Raw genomic sequence first — 26,229 nt, 5'->3', positions numbered from 1 at the left:
ATATATACATATATATATATATATATTATTATTTTTTTACACATACATACACATGCGCACACACACATATATACTCGCTGACCCCTTATTAGGTACCCCTTTGCTAGTACCAAGTTGTACGCCCTTTTGTCTTCAGAACTGCTTTAATTCTTCATGGCATAGATTTGAAAAGGTGATGAAGACTCCATAGAGAGTTTGGTCCATATTGCAGTTGCTTAAGATGCGTCAGCTGTGTTGAAAATTCTAAAGCATATATATGATTGTATTACTTGTGTAATTATGTCTTATAAGCTGTAGATGGCGCTGTAGTGCAATGCTAGTCTTTGTATGCATAACTATCTATGATACACAGGAAGCTCTCCCTGTATGCTGTATTCACATATAAAAGTTCTCCAAAGCAAATAGAACTTAATTCAGCATTCCTCAAGATCTCAGTGCTTCATCTAAAACACATATACAACAGGTTCTGGGCCCAGGCACTAAACAGAATACTGCAAGTCAACAAGAGCCATATCCAAGCTACTGAAAGATGGAGAGCTGTTCAGATATGAAGTTTGCAATCGCAAAGCTCAACAATAGCAATTACGAGCTATGGAAGTTCAAACTTGAAATGCTGCTAAGAAAAAAACTGGCAAGTACTGAGTACAGACAGACCCAGTAATGGACCTGCAAAGTAATGGGGCAAGAAGAACAAGCAAGCAAAAGCAATTATAAGTCTGCTAGTAGAAGATGACCAGCTCATCCACATCAGAAAAGAAAATGCAGCTAAAAAGGTATGTGAACTGCATGAAAAAAACTGCATGAGCGTTCAAACCTAAAACAGTACACTATATCTGCTACGCAAGCTATATAAGATGAGGCTAGAAAAAAGGTTAAAAAACGTGTGAACATGTGAATGCCATGCTGGAAATCATAGAACAGCATTGTGCAGTTGCAGAGGAAATTAAAGATAACCACGTGGTGGAATTACGGTTATGCTGCCTTCCAGAGTTGTTAACGCTCTAGAAACCAGACCTGAGCAAGAACACTAGAATACGCTAAAGGTAAAATTGATGAATATGACAGGAAAGAAAATATGCACAATGCAGAAAACGTGAAAGCCCTTAAGGTGCATGAGAGCACAAAACAAAGAAAGCAGAGACTGAAAAAGGACTGTTGGATCTGTAAAGCCAAGCAGAGAAAGCGAGAGGCACCTTCAAGAGAAAGAGCTACGGCGGCTACAAGGAAACTGCAGGCACATCATGGAGCGCTACCTTTAAAGTGACTCAGAACAGTATATCACGTTGATGATCTATTGACTCAGGTGCAACAAGTCACATGACCAGTGATAAGACCTTTTTCACAGAAATTGATTTGATTTCAGTGCAAATGACAAGTATTACTGCGGAAGGTAACGGTCAAGGATTCTTGAATTGCATCACACCGTCAGGGGACAAGCAGAATATACTCGTGAAAAATGTACTGCATGTCCTAGAACCAGAAGAAAGCCTTCTATCAGTGAATACACTTGCTAAGAACGGTCTCACAGTTCAATTCCAAGGTGATGAATGTACAACCCGAAGCAATAAGCAAATCCTCGCAAAAGGAAAAAAAAAAAATCGGATGAACACCTATACAGACTCATCACCACAGACAAACAATCCAAGACAGCACCTCATAATCCACACAATAAATGTATCTATGGCACAGACGACTAGGGCACCGAAACCCAGAAGCCGTAAAAGATATTATAAAGAGAGACTTATCAGAAGATAACCGTACTGTCCTACCAAATGCTCATGACATGAGCTCATGACCTCCTCATGTATCATTTCCCCCCTCCTCTTTTAGATTGTAAGGCCTCAGGGGCAGAGCCCTCCTTACCATCTTGCCTTGAATTGTATTGTAATTTCTTCCTTACATTCTAAAGCTCTGTGCAAACTGTTGGCGCTATATAAAAATACTATGTAATAATAATGACATGCAAATGCTGTATGGAAGCAAAAGCCACACGTACACCACTTGCACAGGCCACTCAAAAGACCACCCACCCCTTGGAGCTTATACAAAGCAATGCGTGCGGACCAATGAAAACTCCATTATCAGCTGGGAGATATCTAATGACTTTCATTGATGATTATTCCAGGTACACAGCAACTCATGCGATGAAGCACAAAAATGAAACATCAGAAAAACTTCAAGGAGTTTGTAGCCATGTCCAGCAACAAATTCCAACGGAAACAAGGAATTATACACACCGACAATGGAGGGGAATACATCAGTAAGGAAGTGGAATCATACCTAAAGAAACAAGGTATAGTACACCAGACAACCACACCATACACTCCTGAACCAAATGATGTAGCAGAACAGAAAAATCGCACTCTTATAGAAATGGCCAGATGCATGCTGTCAGATGCCAACCTAAGTACTGTGGAGAAGCAGTCATGACCATAACAGACCTACAGAACAGACTGCCATCAAAAGCCGTTGAAAGCACCCCATTGAAATGTGGCATGGATTGAAGCCTAGCCTAGGGCCCATCAGAGTGTTTGGATGTAAAGCTTACGCATATATTCCCAATGAGAAATGATCCAAAGTAGAGAACACAGCCATTCAAGGTATTCTGATGGGCTATAGTGAACAAAGTAATGGATATAGAATCCTCCACCCAAAGACTAACAAAGTGATAATAGGATGCAGCGTTTACTTCAATGAGAACTTATCACCAGAAACAACAATCCTGGGGAGTTGTGAAGTGAATTTGCCCAGTGAATTAGCAAAGGAAGCTGAGCAAAGTGAAGCCGCACAGGAATCAGAACAAGGAGGTTGAATGAATAAGACAAACTCCAAGTTAAATTCTGCTAAACAACATGAAATTAGAAGATCCACTCACTCAACAAAGGGAATACCACCCTGCAAGCTGTCATATACTGCTAAAAACACATAGCATTCTCGAATCAACATCGTGGGAAGAAATAGAAATATTACCAAAATGTGAAGCCAATCAAAAGAAAAAAGCAGCAGAGGAACAGATAAAATCACTCCAAGAAAACAAAACCTGGACACTCATGGAGCTTCCCCCTGATCGCAGAACTATACAGGAAGCAAATGGACTTTTAGTCCTCATTCACACTAGAAACGACCAGCACGTACAACTCCGTGCTGCGTGCACGGCCGTATCGCTCAGCTCCCCGGGAAGGACAGGTGCTGCGTGTGATTAGTACGCAGCCCCCGTCCCTCTCTATGGGAGTACGTGGCCGTACGCGGCTCTACGCTCACCTCAAGTGCAGGTCTGTACGGGTGCGTGTTTCTGGGCTCAGACGCAGACAGGATCCATCCTGTTAGCGTACGAGTACGGACACACGCACGGACGTGCAGTGCAGGTGAACGTAGGGCGGTGTATGGCCGCGTAGTCCCATAGAGGAGGACGGGGGCTACGTACTAATCACACATCCTTCCCGGGAGCTGAGCGATACGGCCGTGCACGCAGCCTTGGAGAAGACTATGATGAAACATTTGCTCCCGTCATAAAACACACCATAAGAACACTCCTTAGCATTGCAGCTGGGAAGGGCATGCAAGCGAGACACCTAGACGTTAAAACTGCTATCCTATATGGAGACATTAAGAAAGATCTCTAGATGGAGCAAGCACCAGGGTTTGAGCAAGCACACAATCTCGTGTGTAAACTCCACAAGAGCATCTAAGGACTGAAGCAATCTGCAACGATGTGGCATGAGAAAGTGAATGAAATACTCATGAAGGAGGGATTCACAAGAAGCAAAGCAGATCCCTGTCTTTATGCAAAAGGCAGAGCTGGCGTTCAGTGATCGTGTTACACAGAATCACAGGGAGGGGGGCAGCTATTTACAGCCTGTTTTACAATCTGACCCCGATGTCAGACAATTTCCTGTGCAGAAAATGTAGAATTTCTAGGATTCAGGCCTAATAAATAGTTCATAAAAAATGAAGAAAGTCTGCAATGCGAGTCATGAAAATGTACACACGTATATATCATTATTGCACCTCTACATTACAACAATAAATGCTAATCACTTACAAAGGTGGAAATTGACTTTTAGCCAAAGTATCCACCTCCCATGTAATGCAACTGAAAACTCATCTCTAGATAGACTCCATGCCCTTGGGAGAGAGACTATAACTCCCCTAATCTGTGTTCCGAGTGTGAGCTGGCAGGGCCCCTGATCCTGTGCTCTTGCGCCTATTATCTGCTGTGTGCAGAATGTCCACCAAGGGGTACGCACAACTTTAACCACTGTGGAGAGGGATGGTTAAGCCTGATCCTGAACTGCATGATTAGGACATTTCCTTAGCAAAGATAATGCAGTATAAATGGTTGTAATCAAGGCTGTCTGTAATCATGAAATAGAACAGTTCAGACATGGGAGGCATTCACATAACTATCTGGAATATCGGTCCACAAACTTTTTCTAAAAAACTTTGTACTGCTCTTTAAACCCCAGACACTACATGAAACCCCTTGCTACCCAAAACAGCGAGGAACAACTGAAGAATGAAAAGACATGAAAGGTTATTCAACCGTTCTAGTTGTGCAAAATATAAAATTACATTGAATGCTGTATACAGTAAAGGTTACCACTAAGAAAAAAAATACACAATGAAAAGCAAGGCCCTTTCCTTTTTTTATTGGTTTATTTTTAACCCAAGCTTTTGTGTACCAGTTACTAACGGCTCAGTGATATTACAGGCTGGGAATCACAACATTCCTTGCAGCTATAGAAGGTATCGGAAGTCGATTAATCGATTATTGAAAAAGTTGACAACTTTTTCAATAATCGATTATAATCGATTATGTCGATTAGTTGTTGCAGCCCTAGAAGGCATGTAAATGCCCTTTATACCAATATATAGCAGTTGTTGTCTTAGCCAAGCAAATATTGATATTAACGTATTACACTGCACTAAACATGTGCTTTAAGTTAACATCTTCTGGCAACTCTATTACTATGGTCTCTGTACTGGACTGTGCTTTACTGTCACTACTCTCTAAAAAGTAATCTGTAGTCAAAGCACCTCTTGCTGAATTCTCAACTGGATAGTAGGTTTGGTTTAATATAGGGATGCACCGATACAGATACGAGTACTAGTACTTATCACGGTACTTCTGGTCATTACACGCCGCCCGGCTTCCTGATTGGCCAGGAAGCCGGCTCCATACTCTCTCATTACCAGGGAGCTGGCTTCCTAGGTCAGGAAGCCAGCCAAATCAGGAAGCCGGCGGCGAGTCTTTACCTGCCCCCAAGCTTCCTGATTGGCCAGAAAGCGAGCTCCATTCTTCGTCACCTGGTGAAGAGGAAGCACGGAGCACGCTTACCGGCTAATCAGAAAGGAAGTGGAATCATACCTAAAGAAACAAGGTATAGTACACCAGACAACCACACCATACACTCCTGAACCAAATTATGTAGCAGAACAGAAAAATCGCACTCTTATAGAAATGGCCAGATGCATGCTGTCAGGCACCAACCTAAGTACTGGGGAGAAGCAGTCATGACCATAACAGACCTACAGAACAAACTGCCATCAAAAGACGTTGAAAGCACCCCATTGAAATGTGGCATGGATTGAAGCCTAGCCTAGGGCCCATCAGAGTGTTTGGATGTAAAGCTTACGCATATATTCCCAATGAGAAATGATCCAAAGTAGAGAACACAGCCATTCAAGGTATTCTGATGGGCTATAGTGAACAAAGTAATGGATATAGAATCCTCCACCCAAAGACTAACAAAGTGATAATAGGATGCAGCGTTTACTTCAATGAGGGAGTATGGAGCCGGCTTCCTGGCCAATCAGAAAGCCGGGCGGCTAGATATCAAGTATCGGTTTCGGCAAGTACCGAAAATAAATAAATAAATACATCGGTACTCGTAACCGAAAAAACAGTATTGGTGCATCGCTAGTTTAATTAATTGTGGAACCAACTATCCAAATAGTTTGTATTAATAAAGCAAATCATTTTCACATTGCATTCTTTTTTCATGATCACATTTTAAAGTAAAGTACAATCTGTTTGTCAGGTAATAATTTTTTTAAATTGTTGGAAAGATTTGAATGCAAAATTAACTTTTACAAATTATCAAACGAACACAGCAGGAAAATGCTGAGACAAGTAAAAAATAGACTATATTGCCAACAGTATCTGGACGCCTGCCTAACATGCACATGAAGTTTAATGGCATCCCAGTCTTAGTCCGCAGGGTTCAATATTGAGTTGGCCCACCCTTTGCCGCTATAATAGCTTCAACTCTTCTGGGAAGGCTGTCCACAAGGTTTAGAGTGTGTCTATGGGAATGTTTGACCATTCTTCCAGAAGCGCATTTGTGAGGTCAGGTATTGATGTTGGACGAGAAGGCCTGGCTTGCAGTCTCCATTCTAATTTATCCCAAAGGTGCTCCATCGGGTTGACGACTCTGTGCGGGACAGTCAAGTTCCTCCAATCCAAACTCGCTCATCCATGTCTTCATGGACCTTGCTTTGTGCACAGTCATGTTGGAACAGGAAGGGGCCATCCCCAAACTTTTCCCACAAAGTTGGGAGCATGAAATTGTCTGAAATGTCTTGGTATGCTTATGCCTTAAGAGTTCCGTTCACTGGAACTAAGGGGCCAAGCTCGACCCCTGGAAAACAACCCCACATCATAATCCCCGCTCCACCAAACTTTGCACTTGGCACAATGCAGCCAGGCAAGTACCGTTCTCCAGGCAACCGCCAAACCCAAACACGTCCATCGGATAGCCAGACAGAGAAGCGTGATTCATCACTCCAAAAAACACGTCTCCACTTCTCTCGTGTCCAGTGGCGACGTGCTCTCCACCACTGCATCCGACACTTTGCATTGCACTTGGTGATGTAAAGCTTGGATGCAGCTGCCCGGCCATGGAATCCCATTCCATGAAGCTCTCTATGTACTGTTGTGCCAATCTGAAGCCGACGTGAAGTTTGAAGGTCTGTAGTTATTGACTGTGCAGACAGTTGGGGACTTCTGCGCACTGTGCGATTTAGCAGACACTGGCCCCGCTCTGTCATTTTACGTGGCCTACCACTTCGTGGCTGAGTTGCTGTTGTCCCCAGTTGCTTCCACTGTGTTATAATACCACTAACAGTTGACCGTGGAATATTTAGTAGCAAGGAAATTTCACGGATGGACTTATTACACAGGTGACAACCTATCACGGTACCACGCTGGAATTCAATGAGCTCCTGAGAGCGACCCATTCTTTCACAAATGTTTGTAGAAGCGTCTGCATGCCTAGGTGCTTGATTTTATACACCTGTGGCCATGAAGGGGATTGGAACACCGGAATCTAATGATTTGGATAAGTGTCCCAATACTTTTGGCAAAATAGTACACACACTAAATACAATACCGTATATAAAATAGACTTCTCTTATTTGCTCCCCTTGGTCTGTTAAATTTACAATTGGAAGTGTTTTGTTACATCTGTTTGATAGGTTTAAAGAAATACTGTAGATCTTGCTAAAAATCTGTTCTTTGCCTGCGCTGACTCTTCGTCACATTGTTCTCAGATGTCTGAAATAACTACAGAACCACACTCCTCTGTTATGAAGCATAGCAGAGGGGGACTCCAACGTTATCTTGTTTCTGTTGTCCTGATACAGAAGGGTAAGTGAATTTAGGCATCTTTAGACAGGAAGTGTGTTTCTGGTAGAATTCACCAGTTAAATGTCTGGTTTTAAATGCCATTTAGGTTCTGTAAACAAGCTGTGCACAATACAATGCTATATATGTAAAGGAAACTAGAGTTCCACCTGCTGGCCGGAAAGAAGGCTACATTACATTCTGCAATGCTTGATATTTATCTAAAATTATTTGTATTTTTTAGTACAGACAAATAATGAAAATATGTTTCAAGCCCTTTGCAGTTACACAAATAATTTATTCAGACTGACTTGTTCCATCAGTGGACCACAGTAACATGAAAAAGGGTAAACTCCCTACCACAACAATCCAGCTATCTCCTACTCTGTCTGCCCTTAGGTGATCCCTGAAAACACATTTCAGCAAACACTATTTCACCTCTTCTTAAAAACTGAACATCTACTTCTTCAAATCAGCTCATCCCTCACAGTTATTACCTTCTGTATCACTCGCCCCTCCTTGTAGATTGTAAGCTCTCACAAGCAGGATCCTTCTAATGATTTTGTAAGGGATTGTATTAGAATTGTACAATCTCCCCATATGTTGTAAAGCGCTTTGCAAACTGTTGGTGCTATACACCAATCAGCCATAACATTATGGCCTGCCATCTAATATTGTGTAGGTCCCCCTTTTGCCAAAACAGCCCTGACCCATCAAGCAATGGACTCCACAACACCTCTGAGGGTATACTTTGGTATCTAGATCCAAGCAATCAGTAGCAGATCCATTAAATCCTTTAAGTTGCAAGGTAGGGCCTCCTTTGCTCCCCACAGGCATCAGTGATCCTTGACTGCCCATGACCCAGTAGCCTGTTCGACGGTTTTCTCTCTTTAGACCACTTTTGGTAGGTCCTGACCAATGCTTACTGGGAACATTCCACAAGAGCTGCAGTTTTGGAATTAATCTAACCAGTTATCTAGCCATCACAATTTGGCCCTTGTTTAAGTTGCTCAAATCCTACACTTGCCCATTTTTTCTGCTTCCTACACATTCATTTCAGGGACAAAATGTTCACTTGCTGTTTAATATATCCCACCCACTTCAAGGTTCCATTGTAACAAGATAATGTTATTCACTTCACTTCTCAGTGGTCATAATGTTATGGCTAAATCGGTGTATAAATCCTGGACAATAATAAAAACAAAATAATAAAAACATCTAAATGCAAAGATAGAACTTCATTTTTAAGTTGCTATTTTATGCACAAAAAACAAATACTCAGAACACTAAGGGCTTGTTCACACCAAATGCAGACCAGATCTGCATGAGTTTCTGCACACGCAGTGCAGTGTGTTATACTGCGCTTTTTGCTGCGTTTTTGATGCGTTCCGGGTGGTTTTTGGTTAGTTTAAAATGCGCTTTCAGTGCGCTCCAGGGCGTTTGCATGCGTTTTTGATGTGTTTGCATGCGTCCCAGAACAGGTAAAATAGGGCTTGCTGCAGTTTTTTTACATACTCTGGAACTGAACGCTGCGGTGTGAACTAGAGCCCAAAATACCATTGGACGCAGTTTTGATCCGGTCTGTAACTGCTCTACTCTGCTCCTGGAATGCGCTTGGTGTGAACTAGCCCTACGATGAATACATTTTGGAGTAAAAATTTGGGGGCTTGCTAATCATGCAAACTTAATTCTGGAAAAAAAATAGGATTAGTTTTTATTTCGTCACTGCTTTTAAATAAAACAATGCACATTTTGTTAGAAGTGACACCAAAACCAAAAGCAATGCGGGCAGTGAAAGGTATTCAAATGCCAGATATAAACAGAAAGAAGCTGAATTTATGTATTTTATGCCAGCTTCTTATTTGTATCTGATCAGTAAAACAATTAGTCTTTTCTTAAAAGAATTTTAGGAGTGAAAAGAGAATTTCTGCAGGGGCAGTACAACTTCTGTGTTCAAGTGAAAGTAATGTGCCAAAGGAGGAACTTGAGTGGAGATAGCTCACCATTAAATCCCTGAATGAATGTAAGCAGATGGCATTTGCTGTAATACACCTACAAACACCCTATGCTGAATTATAGTAGTTTTATGTGGACTCTGAGGAAGACAACCCTTTCTTCACATCTGCAACAGTTAAAGTAAGCGCTGCAGTTTAGAAATCAAAACATTTACATGTGTTCAACAGCTGTCAACAATTTTCTCAGGTTGTTCCAGCAACTATCCTGGCAGTAATTTTACCGATAACATTTAAAAATGATTACTGCTATCAGAAAAGGTGGCAGAGTCAGTGAACACCCTAGAGAGTCTAGCTGCTAAAATTTGAAGTAACACTCCTTTCAACAGCACATCGACTCAACAGTCAACATGGTCCCAGCACAGGTGCAGCTAGACACATTTACAATTCCTTTTAAAGCCTGCGGATGCTGGCACGTCTATGTATACTTCCATCACACTGAGCTAATAGACCGCTTACAGGTTGTTTCAATGGGTATACACACTGAACTGTAAAACATCAACATTTCTGTCGTCTTTGTCAAAACTTAACTGCACCTTGTGAAGTCTTCCAAGTGAAATCAAAAGAGAAACAATTTAAAAAGGGGCTATTACGTTTTCCTATTTCACATATGAAAACCCTCTCCACTAGCGCGGTCATACTGATCATTGGTGGCCTCCACACTAAGAATGCCTGTCAGACTGTGGAGTTACTGAGTTAATCTTTTAAAAAGAAGATACAGCTGGCTGAAAGCAGAAAAACACCTTTCCGCTTCCTCAAAGTAACAAGCCTACCTAGTTCCCCTACCTAGTGTCTACTCTCATTGTTTTCTGGCTACAGTTTGACTTTTCCATAGAAAACATATTTTGAGAATTGTTTGAGAATTGCATTATGAGAAGCGTTGCATTTTGTTGTGGCATTTTCAAGATTAAAAGTACCTTTAGGTGAGGATAATTGATAGATACATTTAGATACATTATATATAAATAAACTAGCAAAACTGTGCTTATTGGCTGAACAACAGAAATGTAAGCATGTGTGTTAACAAAAAGTGTTTGTTGATGATCAGCTTGAAATGGACTCTTATAACGAGGTTTAAAATAGAGATGGACCGAAACTTCGGTTGAAAATTGCACTTTTGGCAAAATGCAGAAAGTGCCACCTTTCGGCTGAAATAGCGGTGCATCCCTGGTTTCTCTCCTCCCCGCTGGGCACTGTTCTGTGTCCCAGCAGGGAGGAGAGAAACTGTCACAGAAAGGCGAGCGGTGTGGGGGAGGAGAGCGCTGTGAGCGGCCGGCGTCTCTCCTCTGCTACCCCAGCCAAGAAAAACGCCCATTAGCACAGTGCTAATAAAGTTCACTTGGACCTGGAGGAACTTCCACAAGAGGCTATGGATCAGCCACAGAAGGAGGACCTATTTACAGGTGATCAGGTCCCACTAAGGCCTCCATATATACTCTATACCCAACAGAGGGTACCTGCAGCGGGATCCCATCACGTTCTGCCTGCTGATGATTACTCTCAAGTGATGATTACTTGCTGACATGCAGGAGATGAAGAGCAGCCAGGAACGCAACCGCTCTCCCTTTTTCTTGTACGTACATGGGTACAGATCTGTGGCCTGGTAACGAATAGCCAAGACTCACTGTCCTAGCTGAATGGCCTTTAACGGGAAAAGGAGATGTTACATGATAACTTATGTGCAAGCACAATTTCAAATCCACTAAGCTAGTAGATCAAGAAGCCAAAGACCCTCTTTAGGACCTTTTGTAAAGACAAAAAGGGAATCAGTCTGCCTAAAAGAAGCAGACTCAGAAAGATAAACCCAGATGGTCTTCACCACATCCAGGCAATGGAGAGAAATCTCCTTGGGGTGAACCAGTTCTAAACACAGGAAACACAATACAATACCTTCATTAAAGAGAAACACCAGTTATTTTAAAAATTGGTCCTTACTTGTTTTGGTCCAGGGGCCGGCATTCAGAAGCTATACACCAGATCCTCGGTCCTGCGGCAGTGAGTGACAACCTCTCCCCCCTGTACTCCAGGTGTGGTATGCTCCTCCGAGTCTTCACATCTAATGCAGGGAATGGAGCTGCATTAGACATGATGATGTCAGCAGGGCCCAGAGAAGAATAAGCTGCAAGGACCAGTGTAGCAGCCAGGCTGTCTTTGTAACAACAACAATACTACATTTTAATCACACGAATCATGTGTAGCACTTTGTTCTTTTTCAACATCCACTTGCTAATTCTTAGCTGATTTGTACTATTATACATACAGTGCAGACACCTGATCTTTGATGGTGCCAAGGGCCAAATGTTGTTCTACCCACAATTGCAGGAGAAAAAAAAAAAAGAATACGGCCCACCAAAAAAAGCATGTGAAGAAACCCCTAGTGACTCACACCAGTGAAAATAAGTTTTCCACGTTCCACAATAAATCTTCCTGGAAGATTTACAAGCTTTTAGCAGAATTTGAAATGCCCAGTCTCTCAGAACCGGGGTTTCAACAGCCAGGCCACCAAAGCAGATAACAGGTCTGGTCACATACGCTACAGAGACAAACAAGGTTGGCATACCACCTTCTCTGATGGTACAGAGCAGGGGGAAGGCAACCTTGGTACTCCAGCTGTGCCGAAACTAAAAGTCCCATCATGCCTCTGCGAGTCATGCCTGTGGCATTCAGAGTCCTGCAATGCCTCATGGGACTTATAGTTGCACAACAGCTCGAGTGCCGAGGTTGTATACTTTTCCCACAATGCTACCAGGGCATTTACTGCTTACACAGCCAGGTCTCACATTCTGAAACATACCTATCCCGCCCTTTGTTAAACTAAGACACAAGTCCATATCCAGCAGCATTCCCCAATGCAGACATATGTCCCAGAAAACCTCCAAATGGAGATAGACTATTCTCCCAGGTCCAGACGTTGTCTGCTGAGAAAACCTGTCCGCCAGTTTCACTTCCTGGGGGATGTGTACTGCAGAAAATCGATGGAACATGAAATTCCACCCAGGACTGGATAGATTGTACCTTCATCATGGCCACCGTACTACTGGTAGCCCCGATGATTAATGTATGGCACAGCTGTTCCGATGATTAATGTCAGGAATTCAGACCGGATGACCTCTCAGAAAGGAGGCCCAATCAAATAATAAGAAGAGAAGTGTTTATAACTCTAGGATATTAATTCGATGTGTTGATTCTTCCTGAGACCAACAACCCTGAACAAACAGAAGGCCCAGAACCCCACTCCAACCCAGAAAGGCTGGCATCTGTTATGACAATCTTCCATAGTAATGGCAGAAAAACTTGACCCCTGACAATGCAGTGGACAGAAAATGAATTCAGGATGTAAGTGAATCACTCGGTCCATAGACAGGCAGGAATCATCCAACACCATGAGAATGTTCAAATGCAAGGTTCTAGAATGGAATTAAAGCGCTGATGACTTGGCAGCTTCGCCAACATCTACTGGGGTAGATTTGCTTGAAGGTATCCAGCAGCAGGCCCAGGTACTGCAAGCATTGTGAAAGAATCAGAGATTACTTCATAGATCAACAGAATCTATCTTAAGTCCTCCAACGTCAGCAGAGCGATTGACTTTTGTAGTTCAAGACCAGGGAGGTCTGATCTCGCAGCAACAAATCATCCAAGTATCCGAGGACTGGAATACCTCTGAGACAAAGCACAATTGAAGAATTCCGGTGGAGGACGAAGGGGAAACTGTTTTGTAACCTTTTGTCAGTACCCTCCACACCCATGCATAGGCATCGAGAGCGTCCCAAACTCCCAAAAAAACATCAGGTGTCCATCCACCTCTTACAGAAGAAGTGGTGCGGTAGACCTTAAAAGGATCCCTTGATTTTCCACAAATGTTTAAATACCCCCAACCTCCAGCTCATGAGGGTGGAAGAAATCTCAAGGCTCAGGAACTAAAACCTGACTTAGCGGAAACGAAGAGAACATTTTCATGCTGGATAGGAAGGGGCCAACCTGCACCGCCCAGGAATGCAGGTCACTGCAAGTGGATCGCTAGGTGAACAAGGCCGGTATCAGCTGCCCCAAATGCTGTGATCCTGAATGTAGGCTGTTTAGGTACTAAACAGGGTGAACAGAGGGAATCTCACCTACTGGGCTATTGTATTCTGACAGTGGTGGGTGTGCCGCTGTCAGAATACTGTACCTAAACAGCGATTGTAGCTGATTTGGCAGAAGTCACTGTTCAGCCAAGAATTTTCAGCCCTTCATCGACAAGTGTTGATTGAAATATCAAACTTTGTCAAAAGGACCGCCAACAGGATCACACACTGCTCAAATTTGGCAACAGGACTTGGCCGAAATTCGAGCAGTCTATGGCTAGCTTAAGACTCAATGAAAATTCTGGTATTTGCAGAGTATCTTTTTTGTTCTCAGGTGAAATATATATATATGTATATGTATATTACATATATATATACACACACACACATATACATTGCTGCTTTTTGCTTTCCGAGCACCAAAAAAGCTACAACTAGGTGATCAGATTGATATCCTTCTCCCAAGATACTCCTCTCAGACTTGGGCTCAGTCACCTCACTGAAGCTCAAGGACTGCTTTTATAAATCATAAGCTATACAGATTGGTTGAAAAATGATACTATTATTTTATATTGTGGCATGTCAGAAATGTATTCAACCAAACTTGTGAACACCTTTCTGTAGCCTCAGTTCAATGAGCAGAGATATGGCTAAATTTAAATCTTCACCTTGCTATGCACACTTTATTTTCTTAATTCAAAAGACATGGACCTCTAAGATAAGCTAAAGCATGAACAACTTGGTCTTTTAAAATGTGACTCCTTGATATAAACCATCTACAATAAAACACGTGTAGCTCCTACATTTTTTTTTTTCTAAAAAGATATTTCGCCAATCACATTACATAAACAAAGCACTGATACGTATTTACCTAAATCTATTAGTGTGAAATTTTTGTAATATACCAGTTCATTAAAAATATGTATGAAATGCAGTACCTATACATGAAATGCATATATTGGCACAGGTAACAGATTATATTTTTTTCTACTTTAAACAACTCATACTTTGGTATTTACAATTTTCTTTTAAGTCGGTCATGATCTGTATGATTCTAATGATTAAACGACCCTCCATGCCCTGCTGCCATCACAGATTAAGTGAGAATCACAACAGCCTACAAAACAGAAGGGAAAAAAAAAACAATTACCTGTATTTTGAGGTTTTGAGTTGGTCTGTGAACTGAAATTGGAAAAGAAAACATTTGTGATTAATATTTTGCACTTGTTAAAAAAAAAATTTGCTATGGCAAACACGAGCTAAAAATCAAGTTAAATTAATAGACATCTTCTCTTTATGCAAAAAATATGGGTGGATTTTAGGGATGCACCGATACTAATACCGGTATCAGTAGTGATACTGGGCATTTTCACAAGTACTAGGCACTCCGCATCTGCCCTTACTGAGGTCCTCCACATCTGCCTCTGCACCTCAATATCAGGCTGGCAGCCTGGAGCAGAGCGGCAGCACAGAATATGTAGCAAATTCATATACTATTCTGCCTTGCTCTATAATGTATTGCTGAGATTTGTAGTCCTCTATAGCTGGTGGTATTATTCTGCATTGCTGTATAATGTATTGCTGAGATTTGTAATCCCTCTATAGCTGGTGGTATTCTGCATTGCTGTATAATGTATTGCTGAGATTTGTAGTCCTCTATAGCTGGTGGTATTCTGCATTGCTGTATAATGTATTGCTGAGATTTGTAATCCCTCTACAGCTTGGAGTCAGTGGCAGAAACAACCAGGGGACGCAGAGTGTGCAGCTTTGACTGGGTCCTGGCACTTTACCACTGTCCTAAAATCATTAGTCTGTATTGTCTTAGAAAATCACATGACACAAAAAAAAAAGTTAATTGGCATCGGCGAGTACTTCAGGAAAATTATTTTTGTTATAACTATGGGTATACACAAGTGTTTTTTTGTCTTTTAATTACAAAAATATATATATGGTGCCTGGCCTTGTTCTGTTGCTGAAAGACACGACATGACACACATACTTTTCATTTCTTATGGGATTTATATTCAACTGAAGATCAGTGAAGTCTCTAAAAGGTAAAGGCCCCATCAACAGGGGTGTGGAATTCCTATCACCCGACACCCAGGACATGCAGTTTCGGGCGCTGGGCGAGTCGTTTTTTTGTACATTTAGCCCTCCTTCGGACAAGCAGAGCTAAATGTACTGATCAGATCACTTGTATCAAACGAGCAGCGGGGATCGTGTCCGCCCGCACCCCCCACCGCGGTTTTCGGGTCCCCGTGCTTTTCTGGGGGGCCCAAGACCAAGGCACAACAGCTCAGTAATAGAGCCTGTAGAGCAGACGAAGAACTTCCATTCCTCATCTGCTCTGAAAAGCGTGGCGCGGAAATCACATGAAAACCAACATGAAAACCAACCCCGCTGCCCCCGCCATCTGCATGCAAATAAAGGCACGCATAGGAAATTGTGCATGTGCGTTGAGTGCTGCCGCCATTCCATTGTGGTAGCCAGGCAGCAGAACTCTCACACACACACAATGTGCATTAAAGGGTAAGTTTACTTTCCCAGGTAATATGGGAAAATGGGATTACCCGATGAAATCTGGCCCATCCCAGCTATACTTACCTTTCAGCGTACAGTTCCCCCCCTGCAAGTACGGGTGTACTGTCTGTACCCCGTACTGCTGTCCAGCCCAGTCCTGCCCTATGCCTTTTGAATTTCGCTCTCAAATTGCAAGCACTCATTGGTCAGCGTGGTCAGTTGACCGTGCTGACCAGTGAGAAGCGCTATTTAGCACAGTTAAATACGCTTTGATTAGGGATGCTCCGATACTAGTATCAGTGCCGATACCGAGTATTTGGGCGAGTACTTGTACTCACCTGAATGCTCTGATACCTTCCCTGATACTGGAACTTACAGCCAGAGGAAAATTTCCTCTGACCGGCAGTGCCGTAGGGAAACATGGAGCCAGCTTGCCGTGCAATCAGGAAGCCGTGCGGCAAGTAATGACCTCCTAGTTTCCCGATTGGCCGGGAAGCCGGCTCCTTGCTGATTGGCCAATCAGCATCGAGACTGCTTCCCGGTCAATCAGGTCATTACTCGCCACCCGGCTTCCTGATTGGCTGGGAAGCCAGTTTCCTGGCCAATCACAATCAAACAGGCCAAACAACATGGAGCCAGCTTCCTTGGCAATCAGGAAGTCGGGTGGAATGTCATTAACCGCTGCCCGGCTTCCTGATTACCCAGGAAGCCTGCTCCATGCCAGCAGATGCACAGGTATTGGTATTCGGCGAGTACCGAAAGCAAAATATTGGTACTTGTACTCGATAACGAAAAACCGGTATTGGTGCATCCCTAGTTTTGATTAAAACTATTTTTTTGTATTGGGACAAGTAGATTTTAATGAAGGACAAGTAGATTCGGCCCTCGCTTTAGCCTATGGACCAGTAGATTTTTTAAAAAAAATTCCACACCCCTGAACTAAATTAATGAAGTGCTCATTTTGGTGAAGAACCGGAATGTCCACAAAGAGTAGGGACCATTTGTCAAGAAATTCCTTATGGAAAGAAAAAACACTAATGCAAATTATTAAAAGGAAGCCACAATTGTAAAGGAAGCTACTGTTCCAGAACAGAGGATGTTGGAAAGGTCTGTTTGTTAGCACTAAAAAAAGACCCGTTACCAGATACAAGAGGTTGATCCTCTAGATTTATAGCAGAGTGTACTGCATCAATTAATCTGCAAACAACCGTGTGCTTATCAGTCATCAAATCTCTGGTGAAATGCACTCTCAATAGATGCAGTAGCTAAGGAGGGGAAAAAAGGAAGGGGTCAAATAGGGTTTGTTTTTTTAATTTGCAAGGTTGGTTTAACTGACATCATTTGCAGATCAAAGGTCAGAGTAGTTCAAATAATAACACTATCAAATCTTAACTCTCATTGACACTGCAGACATTGTTCTGAGAGTGTCAATTTACACAGGAGCAGAAAGATAGAAAACAAATTCCAGGCTGTCAACAATAACAGCCGGGAATGGGCAGTGCGGAAGGAGGAGGAGCAGGGCGCACTACACAGGCCCAACGTATTTTAATAAAGTTTTCTTTGGTGTATAGAATACTTCCATAGTCACAACTGGTTATATCTGCCTTAGAAATGTTCTTTTGCAGAACTATTAGACAGGTAGCAAGACATACAGGATAAGTGCCCAAAGCTTTCAGGCACAATGGTTTATGGTGCCTTTTGTTTGGATCTTTGAAGAAAAGTGTTATCATTCATATGTAAACACAGCTCACCTTAAAATGGAACTGCAAGAATAAAAACAATTTGAGTACGGCACAGGTGAAAGAAGTTAGGCCCCGTTCACATTGAGCGATTTATCGCGCGATTTTTGTAGCGATATCGCTCATATTTCCGCACTATATCGCTCTATGTAGCTTCACCAATACAATTCAATGTAGCTGTTCACATCTCGTCGCTCAATATCGCTCAATATCGCTTGTAGCTCGTCGCTGGTAGCTTGTCGCTTCTACATGACCCTTTTTTAGAGCGATTTTGAGCGATATTGCTCCTGATTGCATACAGCCCAATAGGAAGACGTCGCTCAACGTCGCTCAAAGTCGCTCAAAGTCGCGCGATTTGCATGTCGCTCAGTGTGAATGGGGTCTTAGCTGTAATGACGATGACCCTATTTCTAGATCCCTGCTGTTTAGTGTAAAAACAGCTTCTTTGATGCCAGACACTGCTGTCAACACTCTTCTTCCAACACTGCGATTGACAGTTCCGGCTACAGAACAGTGCGGCGATCGAGTTGTTCACTATCCCCTTCATCCTTTCTCATCCATTCGCAAAAAAGCGAATATTCTTCAAAGTGTCAGGGAGGGTCGGGTAGACAACAGATTCTCCACTTGTCCATTAACAGAATGCCTTGTATTGCCCAGAGTAAGGAGAAAGTGAACGTTTCGATCTCCACACTGTACTCTAGCCAGAACTGTCAATGGCAATGCCGTAGGAAGAGTGTTGTGTATAGTATCTGGAATAAGAAGAAGATAGTGTTTTACAGTAAACAGGGATCCAGGGAACAAGGTAATTCGTCAAGAGGTAACTTTTTTTTCACTTATGCCGTGTTCACAAATAATTTCTTCTGAGTTCCACTTTAACCATCCCGAGTCTGGTGAATATGTGAATTCTGACATGTATGTTGAAGGTGCTTAACGCCACCTGAATGTGCCCGTAGACTTGATCATGACCATGTTTATAGGAGCACGTAAGTACAAGTTGTCACTGTGATGAATACTCACCTCCAAAAATACAGGATTAATATACAGTATTCAAACACTTTAAACACTGGACACAACAAAAACAAGTATGAAGCAGGTTGCGGTGCAATCATTGCTTGCGGCTGTATAAAGTAGAACATGCCATGCATTTTGTATTTAAATTTCCTACATGTGGCCACCATTATATACCAGAATTTTTAAGGCATGATACAAATGCACTATTAATGAGAAACTTTCAAACCTACAAAAACACAGAAAGCATGTGGGGAAAAAAAAAAAAAAAAAATCTGTCCAACACTACAGGTTGACTTCACGGTTTTAACAAACAAAGCAGCTGATATCCTAGTAATACTGATGACAAGATCAACTATTGTTTCATACTGCCATAAATGCCATTCATCTAGTTCAAGCACAGTAATTATTTTCCACCCATGAGTTTCCCATTAGTATGAAAAAATTCACTATGTCCTACTGTGGGTTATGAGGTGGTAGAAAGAAAAGCTGTTCTGGAGGGTCCCCACAATCTCAGCTGCTAAACTACTAAGGGGGGCAGTGACAGGAAAAATTGCATCCTACCCATTCTTCAGCAAGTTTGGTTCTTACCATACAACATAAACCTTTAAAACGTTGAGTAAACAGCTTGCAAAAGAAGGAACAAAAATGTAATTCTTACCAATTCAGCTGATGAGGATACTGAAAGAAAAAAAAGGGGGTGAAATTTAACAAGGTTTTAATAAAAACAGGAAAATCAACATACTAAGTTACTTAGAGCGTAACAACACTTATATACACTCCACCGAGAAATCCGTACTGCACAGTTCCTTTCCAGATCTTCACTATTGAGTCCAGCTCCTCCTGCACATGTCCATTTGATGCAATGTCCATTCATTTCAATAGTAACTTTGCACTTTGTCAAGAGGAGTAAGGTACAAACGTGCAAGGAGAAGAGACAAAAGAAGCACTGCTACTCCACAGCTCAGGAAAGGAATAAGCCGGGTCCTTGCTGCTGGGAGCACATCCTCACTCCAATATGAACGTGTGGGGTGGACCTTAGGGGGGACACTAGTGATGTGGTACACGCTTCAATAAACTATCTGGTGGAATCTGGTGTGTGGCCAGCATATCTTCTGTTTGCACTGACATGGAAGCCATCTTAAGTCAGCACTTTTTTAGTTTTGGATTAAGGGTTAAACCCTTTGCATATTTTAATTGCTGTGTGTGTCCACATTGGGGAGGTTGCTCCTCATCTCCAGTATATTGGATTGGTTTTATGCAGAAAGGAAAATGCTTCCCACTATCTGTCCATTTTACATATTTTAGGAACTGAAAACAGGGCGCCCTTTCATGTATTTGTATTAAACACAAAGGAATGGTTATCACTAAAAAGACTGAATTAGATCTGAATGCTCATTTCATTATGATTATTATAGCTGTTGCAAGGTAAGATAAACTCACCATTTAAATTGTCTTCACATCTCTTTATCCATGTTGAAAATGTTGACTCAGATGCTAGAAGGGATGGAAAAAAATTTTTTTTTACCGTTAGCATGCAGTCTGAAAATTACAGTTACATTTGAACATAACCACAGCAACAAAACCACACTAGGACGCATCTGACTCTGTCTGTATTGTCCTTAACAGATTAGAGAACTATGGGGTCCAAGCTTTTCCTTACTTTTGGATTCCATGGGCTATAGGAGTACATTTTGCAATTTACTCCTATAATCCAAAATGCACCCTAAACATACAATCGTTACTTTAAGATGGTGGGCGGGGCTAAGCACCGCAGTGGGGAGAGATCCCGACAATACTGTTGGGATCCTCCCAACTGCTCGTTCTCACTGTGACTGACGGCGTTCCTTGAGAACTGCTCCACGTGCACTGCTCCGCGCGTCCACGAATACATGGGCATGCGCAGCAGCTCTCTTCCTACCTCCGTCCCCGTTGTCTGTGCCAGCAAATGGCAGCACGTGCATGGAAGGCCGTCTTGAAAATGTGCAGCAGTTGTATGGAAACCTGTTCCCCGTAGTTCTCCCTGACCGTTCAGCTATTACCATAAATCCGCCACTTCCATACAGCCGTTTAGTATTTACATAGCCCCGCCCACTCTCTGCAAGCTCCGGTGTTCTATGAGAAAGAAACGAATGTCGTCTCCTCTCGCATTGTGTGCTCTGATCGTTCAGCTCCTCCCCTTCCCCCTGTCACATGTCACCGCTCTCAGTGTTGTGTTGCTGCGATCTGATATTTCCTGTCACAGCCCCATCCGCACTCCTCAGCCCCATGGATGGGGAGCGCGGATGGGGATGAGGAGCGCGGATGGGGATGAGGAGCGCGGATGGGGATGAGGAGCGCGGATGGGGATGAGGAGTGCGGATGGGGACGAGGAGCAGGGATGAGGAGCGCGGATGGGGATGAGGATTGAGGATGGGGATGCGACAGTAAATATCAGATCGCAGCAACACAACACTGAGAGCAGTGACATGTGAGGGGGAGGCAAGTCAGTGGGGGGAGGGGAAGCTGACCGATCAGAGCACACAATGTCAGAGGAGACATTCGTCTCTTTCTCATAGAACACCCGAGCTTGCAGAGAGGGGGCGGGGCTATGTAAATACTAAGCAGCTGTAAGGAATGGGCGGGGTTATGGTAATAGCTGAACGGTCAGTGGGAACTAAGATTTACGTGGAAAAGGTTTTCCTACAAGTGCTGCAAGCATCTGATTACTGAGACAGAGCAGGAGAAGATCGGTGAAGAGAGAGGGAAATACTGGTAAGAGAGAGGGAAAGTGAAGGGAGGCCGAGTCAGCTTGCTGCTTCTCAGTTGAGACTCTGCCTCCTGCTCCCACATGTCAGCGTGCACACTCCAGCCGTACACAGTGTGCTTGACTAGAGAAAGCGTGGCCACGGTAGATAGAGTTAAAAGAAAAAAAAGCTGAGGGCGGGGCTGCATTCCCTGTTAACGCCCCCTAAGAGGAGAGGAGCTTGGAGCATGGCTGCAGGTGGCTGTTTTCTGTGACTTTTGATTAATTTGTCTGGGATGTGCTGCGACTTTGGAAAAGAAGAAGAATGCTATTAGAGTAAAGGCAAGAAGTACTTATTTGCCCTTAGGTCATAATTCTCCTTTAATGCTGAACTACAGGCACACCATTTCTTATTTAAATATATTCCTCGATAGCCACAAAGGAAATAAATCCACTACATAGCGTGTGCACAAAATGCCTTTACAAACCCAGGTATCACCTTTCCAGCAGCACTGCGCTATCACTCTGCAGTAAAAAAAAAAAAAGACCAAAAGGTCTACCGACTACAGGCTGACTGAAGAAAATGACGGGGGTGGGGACGGGAGAGAGACAAGACCAGTTACCCAGCACAAGGAGAGACAGCAGTGAGCGCTCTGTATTACAGGAATCTCCCACACAGAGATAAAGATTCAGACTGGATTACTAGAAGAAATACACAAAGCTCACCAAGATTCAAGTAAGAATACACATGCCTCTTGCATTCAGACAATATTTGATTATCCCGGAGTTCACCTTTAAGTCCTCCTATTCAAATTCCCATATTGCTCGAGAAAAGTATTAAGGAAAACCTGACTGGCAGTGACATGTATGACAGATGAAGCCAAGAGGTAATTACTGCTGTGTATACAAACTGGATCCCAACAGGGCAAAACAAAAGTGCAGGTGAATACTTTCCGTCCATAAAGCAGGGGATAGGTGGCTATATTTTAAGCATTGACTTGTATTAGGAAAATATAATAGTTAGTGATTGGTTGGGAAAATCCATCCTGGGAGATCAAACCCCACTCCCTCTCTCCATGGTGCAACTGAGCCTCCTTCGTTTCGGCCAATAGGTATACTACGTTAGTGACAGTGGGAGATGGATGCTAGTGCAGAAAAGAATAGAAAGGGGTCATCAAAAATCCCCACGGGGACTGAGTTTTAGCATAGTTGTTTTACAAGTTATTTAGCCATGCTGAAATATGTCCCACTTTGTGGATGTCATAAGTGTTTGCATACACCAATCAGCCATAACATTATGACCACCCGCCTAATATTGAGTAGGTCCCCATTTGCCGCCAAAACAACCCTGACCCATCAAGGCATGGATTCCGCTTGACCTCTGAAGATTTGCTGTGGTATCTCGTTCAAAGCCATCAGTAGCCGATCCTTAAAGTTCTGTAATTTGTAAGGTGGGGCCTACATGGATCAAACTTGTTTCTCCAACACATCCCACACATGCTCGATTGGATTGAGATCTGGAGAATATGGAAGCCAAGTCAACACCTCAAACTCATTGTTGTGTTGCTTAAATCATTCTTGAACCATTTTTGCTGTGTGGCAGGGTGCATTATCCTGCTGAAAGGCCACTGCCATCAGAGATCACCGTTTCTTGGTCATCAACAAAGCTTAGATAAATGGTGTGTGTCAACATCCACATGAATGGCAGGGCCCAAGGCTCCCCTGCAGAACATCGCCCAAAGCATTACACTGCCTCTGCCAGCTTGCCTTCTTCCCATAGTGCATCCTATCACCTCAGGAGTGGGGTGAGTGCGCACCCCATAGGGGGCATTTTTTGGACACTTGAAGCACAGTGGTGTGGGAAGAATTTATCCAACATCTTGAAACATTCATTTGAAGTTTTTTTTGGACTCACTTTGAACTATATCACTAATATTACACTTGCTTTTATGTTAAATGGATCACCACTTGGGACTGTTTTAAAAATTCTATTGTTTTGGCTGGCAAACAGCGATTTACAGTATTTGATCTCTATACACTGTTTGAAATGATCACCAGCAGGGTGATAAAAGAGTGAATTGTTCACACTGAGGCCATTTAATAGCTACTTAATAGCACCACCACTATTGTCTGAACACTGCTGTTTTAGTTGATCTTTTGCACTATTACACCTTATAATTACATTACTTGTTTTGATATTAAAGACTTTTACTTAATTATCACCTTTTAGCGCTGCACATTTAGCACTTTATCAATTGTGACCCCAGGGTTCAGAGCGCAGCAGCTTTTATACTGTACCTACCCACAAGCGCAGATTTTACAATTTTCTAAATCTTTATGCTTGCCCATTTTTTCTGATTCCAACACATCAACTTCAGCGACAACATGCTTACTTGCTGCCCAATATATCCCACCCACTTCTAGGTGCCTTTGTAATTAGATAATCAGTGTTATTCACTTCACCTCGCAGTGGTCATAATGTTATGGCTGATGGGTGTAGATCAGACTATAGATGGGAACAAATTATATAGTTACATAGTTACATAGTATTTGAGGTTTCAAAACTCAGAATATGCCGTACGGCTGCAAAACGGAGGACAAGCTATTTACTTAGTATATAGCTTTATGTAGCGAGGTCAATGTCTCTTCTTCACCTAATAATCTGAGCTTACAAAACATTCAAAAGGTCATTTAAAGCCTTATAAGCACTCTCGGAAATCTTCATTAGCATGTTCTCATTTTGCAGTTACTGCAGCTCCTACACACATACAGAAAATGTTTTATTTCATTTTGAAACTACAGTACCTTCAAAAAATGTTTTTCAAGCACAACACAAAACAGCAATTACTTTAAATTTGAGCCAAATACACTCCTTATTAGGAAAGAAAAAATCCAACAGAACAGATAGAAAACAGAGGGTTATATAAAGTAGGTCCATAAATAACTGTATTCGGAAAAAATCAAAGCCAACTGTAAACACTTGTACGAAACAATGAAATCAGGAGATTTTAGATTTGCTTTTGGAAAATGCAGGTCATTCATCTTTCTCTAAGTTTGTCTTGCTTTCAGCAGCAATATGCTTGATGTGCACATTAGTACTCATACATCTTGTAAGACGGTCCTTGCATACAGTGATTTTTTTTCTTTATAAAGTATTGAGCCCAAAATCAAGTTTATTACACAAAAATGTTCTCTCTGTTTTTTTACTCCTTATCTCTTATTGCACGTCAGGGAATTTATAATGCTATAACAAGCGTTTCAGCCATGGCACCTTTTGAAAGTATACAAAATCTCAAGGCACCCTTGTCTAAAACCTATAAAAAGGTATATATTTTAAAAGACATCCCTGAGATCCGAGATAGAGGGCTAGTATAGACTTTAAAAAGGGGAACCCCACCCCAGAGGAGGCCGGAAGGCACGCTGGTTGTTTTGTTTTTTTTAGACAAACTAGACTTTCTTTTGGTAATACTATCTTGCAAAAATTATTTTATGCAATCCATAGACAAAAAATATAACAAATCGATTTAAAAAAAACACAAATTAACACACAGGAAAAAAAAAAGTTGATATTATATGTAGTTGAAAGCTCATCCCTTTGATTTACAAATAAATGAAGCAGGGTAAATAGAAATTACAATGTTATTTGAATCTCTCTACCTGTTTTTTAACACAGTGTCAGACGGTCTGTTTTTTGACACCGGCAGTTACTGTATTTACACAGCAACTCCCAGTTATCATTTGACAAGTGCGGGAGAGAAAGCTGCAGTTGGAGAGAAGGATAAGGCATGTCCTGTGTTCTTCGAATAGTTTTTTATGGACGTGTCCCCCACATCTTTTAGTTATAAAAAGTTCTTCAACGTAATAAGTCCCAAATTTTCAAAACAAATACAAAGGTAAAATAGTTAAAATTTTTAAAATACACCTCTTATTTCTAAACAATGTTGCTGAAAAGTATACTTTAGGGCAGGGGTAGCCAAACTCCGGCCCTCCAGCTGTGGTGAAACTACAAATCCCATGATGCATCTCTCCAGGAGTCATGTCTGTGGCTGTGAGAATCTTGCAATGCCTCATGGGATTTGTAGTTCCACCACTCCTGGAGGGCTGGCGTTTGGCTACCCCTGCTTTAGGGGCTTTGGGCTTTCCCCATGCAGAGCAAAGAAACAGGTGCACTTAAAGCAGTGGTTCTCAACCTGTGTAACCTCGGGACCCACATTTTTCCTAGGTCATTAAGTCGTGATACAAAAATTATTTCATTTCTGAAACATTTTCATTTATTACACAAAACCAACTTGTGCAGTATTCAGCAACGTATACAGTATATGCACATTTTAAACAGTAACATTTGATCTACAATTTGATCTACTCCTCCAAATGATGGTATATTCTCCGATATTCTTGAATGTAATTGGTAGTCTCCAGTGACAGCAGACTAGAAGTAAAAACCAGCCCTGAATATAAGTGTACGCCAGCCCCAAAGCATTGAGTCATAAAACTGCAATTACATAAACTTGGAATATCAAGCTAATGAGCAGTAAAC

The 26,229-nt window shown here is 42.2% G+C and overlaps 1 protein-coding gene across 1 annotated transcript in view; it reads right to left on the bottom strand.

Annotated features, from left to right (window-relative positions):
• Positions 1-26,229, bottom strand: part of SUGT1 (SGT1 homolog, MIS12 kinetochore complex assembly cochaperone) — an 88,813-nt gene that overhangs the window by 41,975 nt on the left and 20,609 nt on the right. Inside the window, exons 6-8 of the mRNA XM_018560475.1 lie at positions 20,407-20,464; positions 14,171-14,205; positions 10,163-10,166 (exon numbers count right to left, since the gene is read on the bottom strand). Of these exons, the coding sequence (XP_018415977.1) occupies positions 10,163-10,166; positions 14,171-14,205; positions 20,407-20,464 (97 nt within the window). The remainder of the gene's footprint in view (positions 1-10,162; positions 10,167-14,170; positions 14,206-20,406; positions 20,465-26,229) is intronic.

Source organism: Nanorana parkeri, unplaced genomic scaffold (assembly GCF_000935625.1).
Source record: "Nanorana parkeri isolate BGI_ZX_2015 unplaced genomic scaffold, ASM93562v1 scaffold457, whole genome shotgun sequence".
In the NCBI taxonomy this organism is placed as follows: Eukaryota; Metazoa; Chordata; class Amphibia; order Anura; family Dicroglossidae; genus Nanorana; species Nanorana parkeri.
This window is presented reverse-complemented; position numbering and strand designations above follow the sequence as displayed.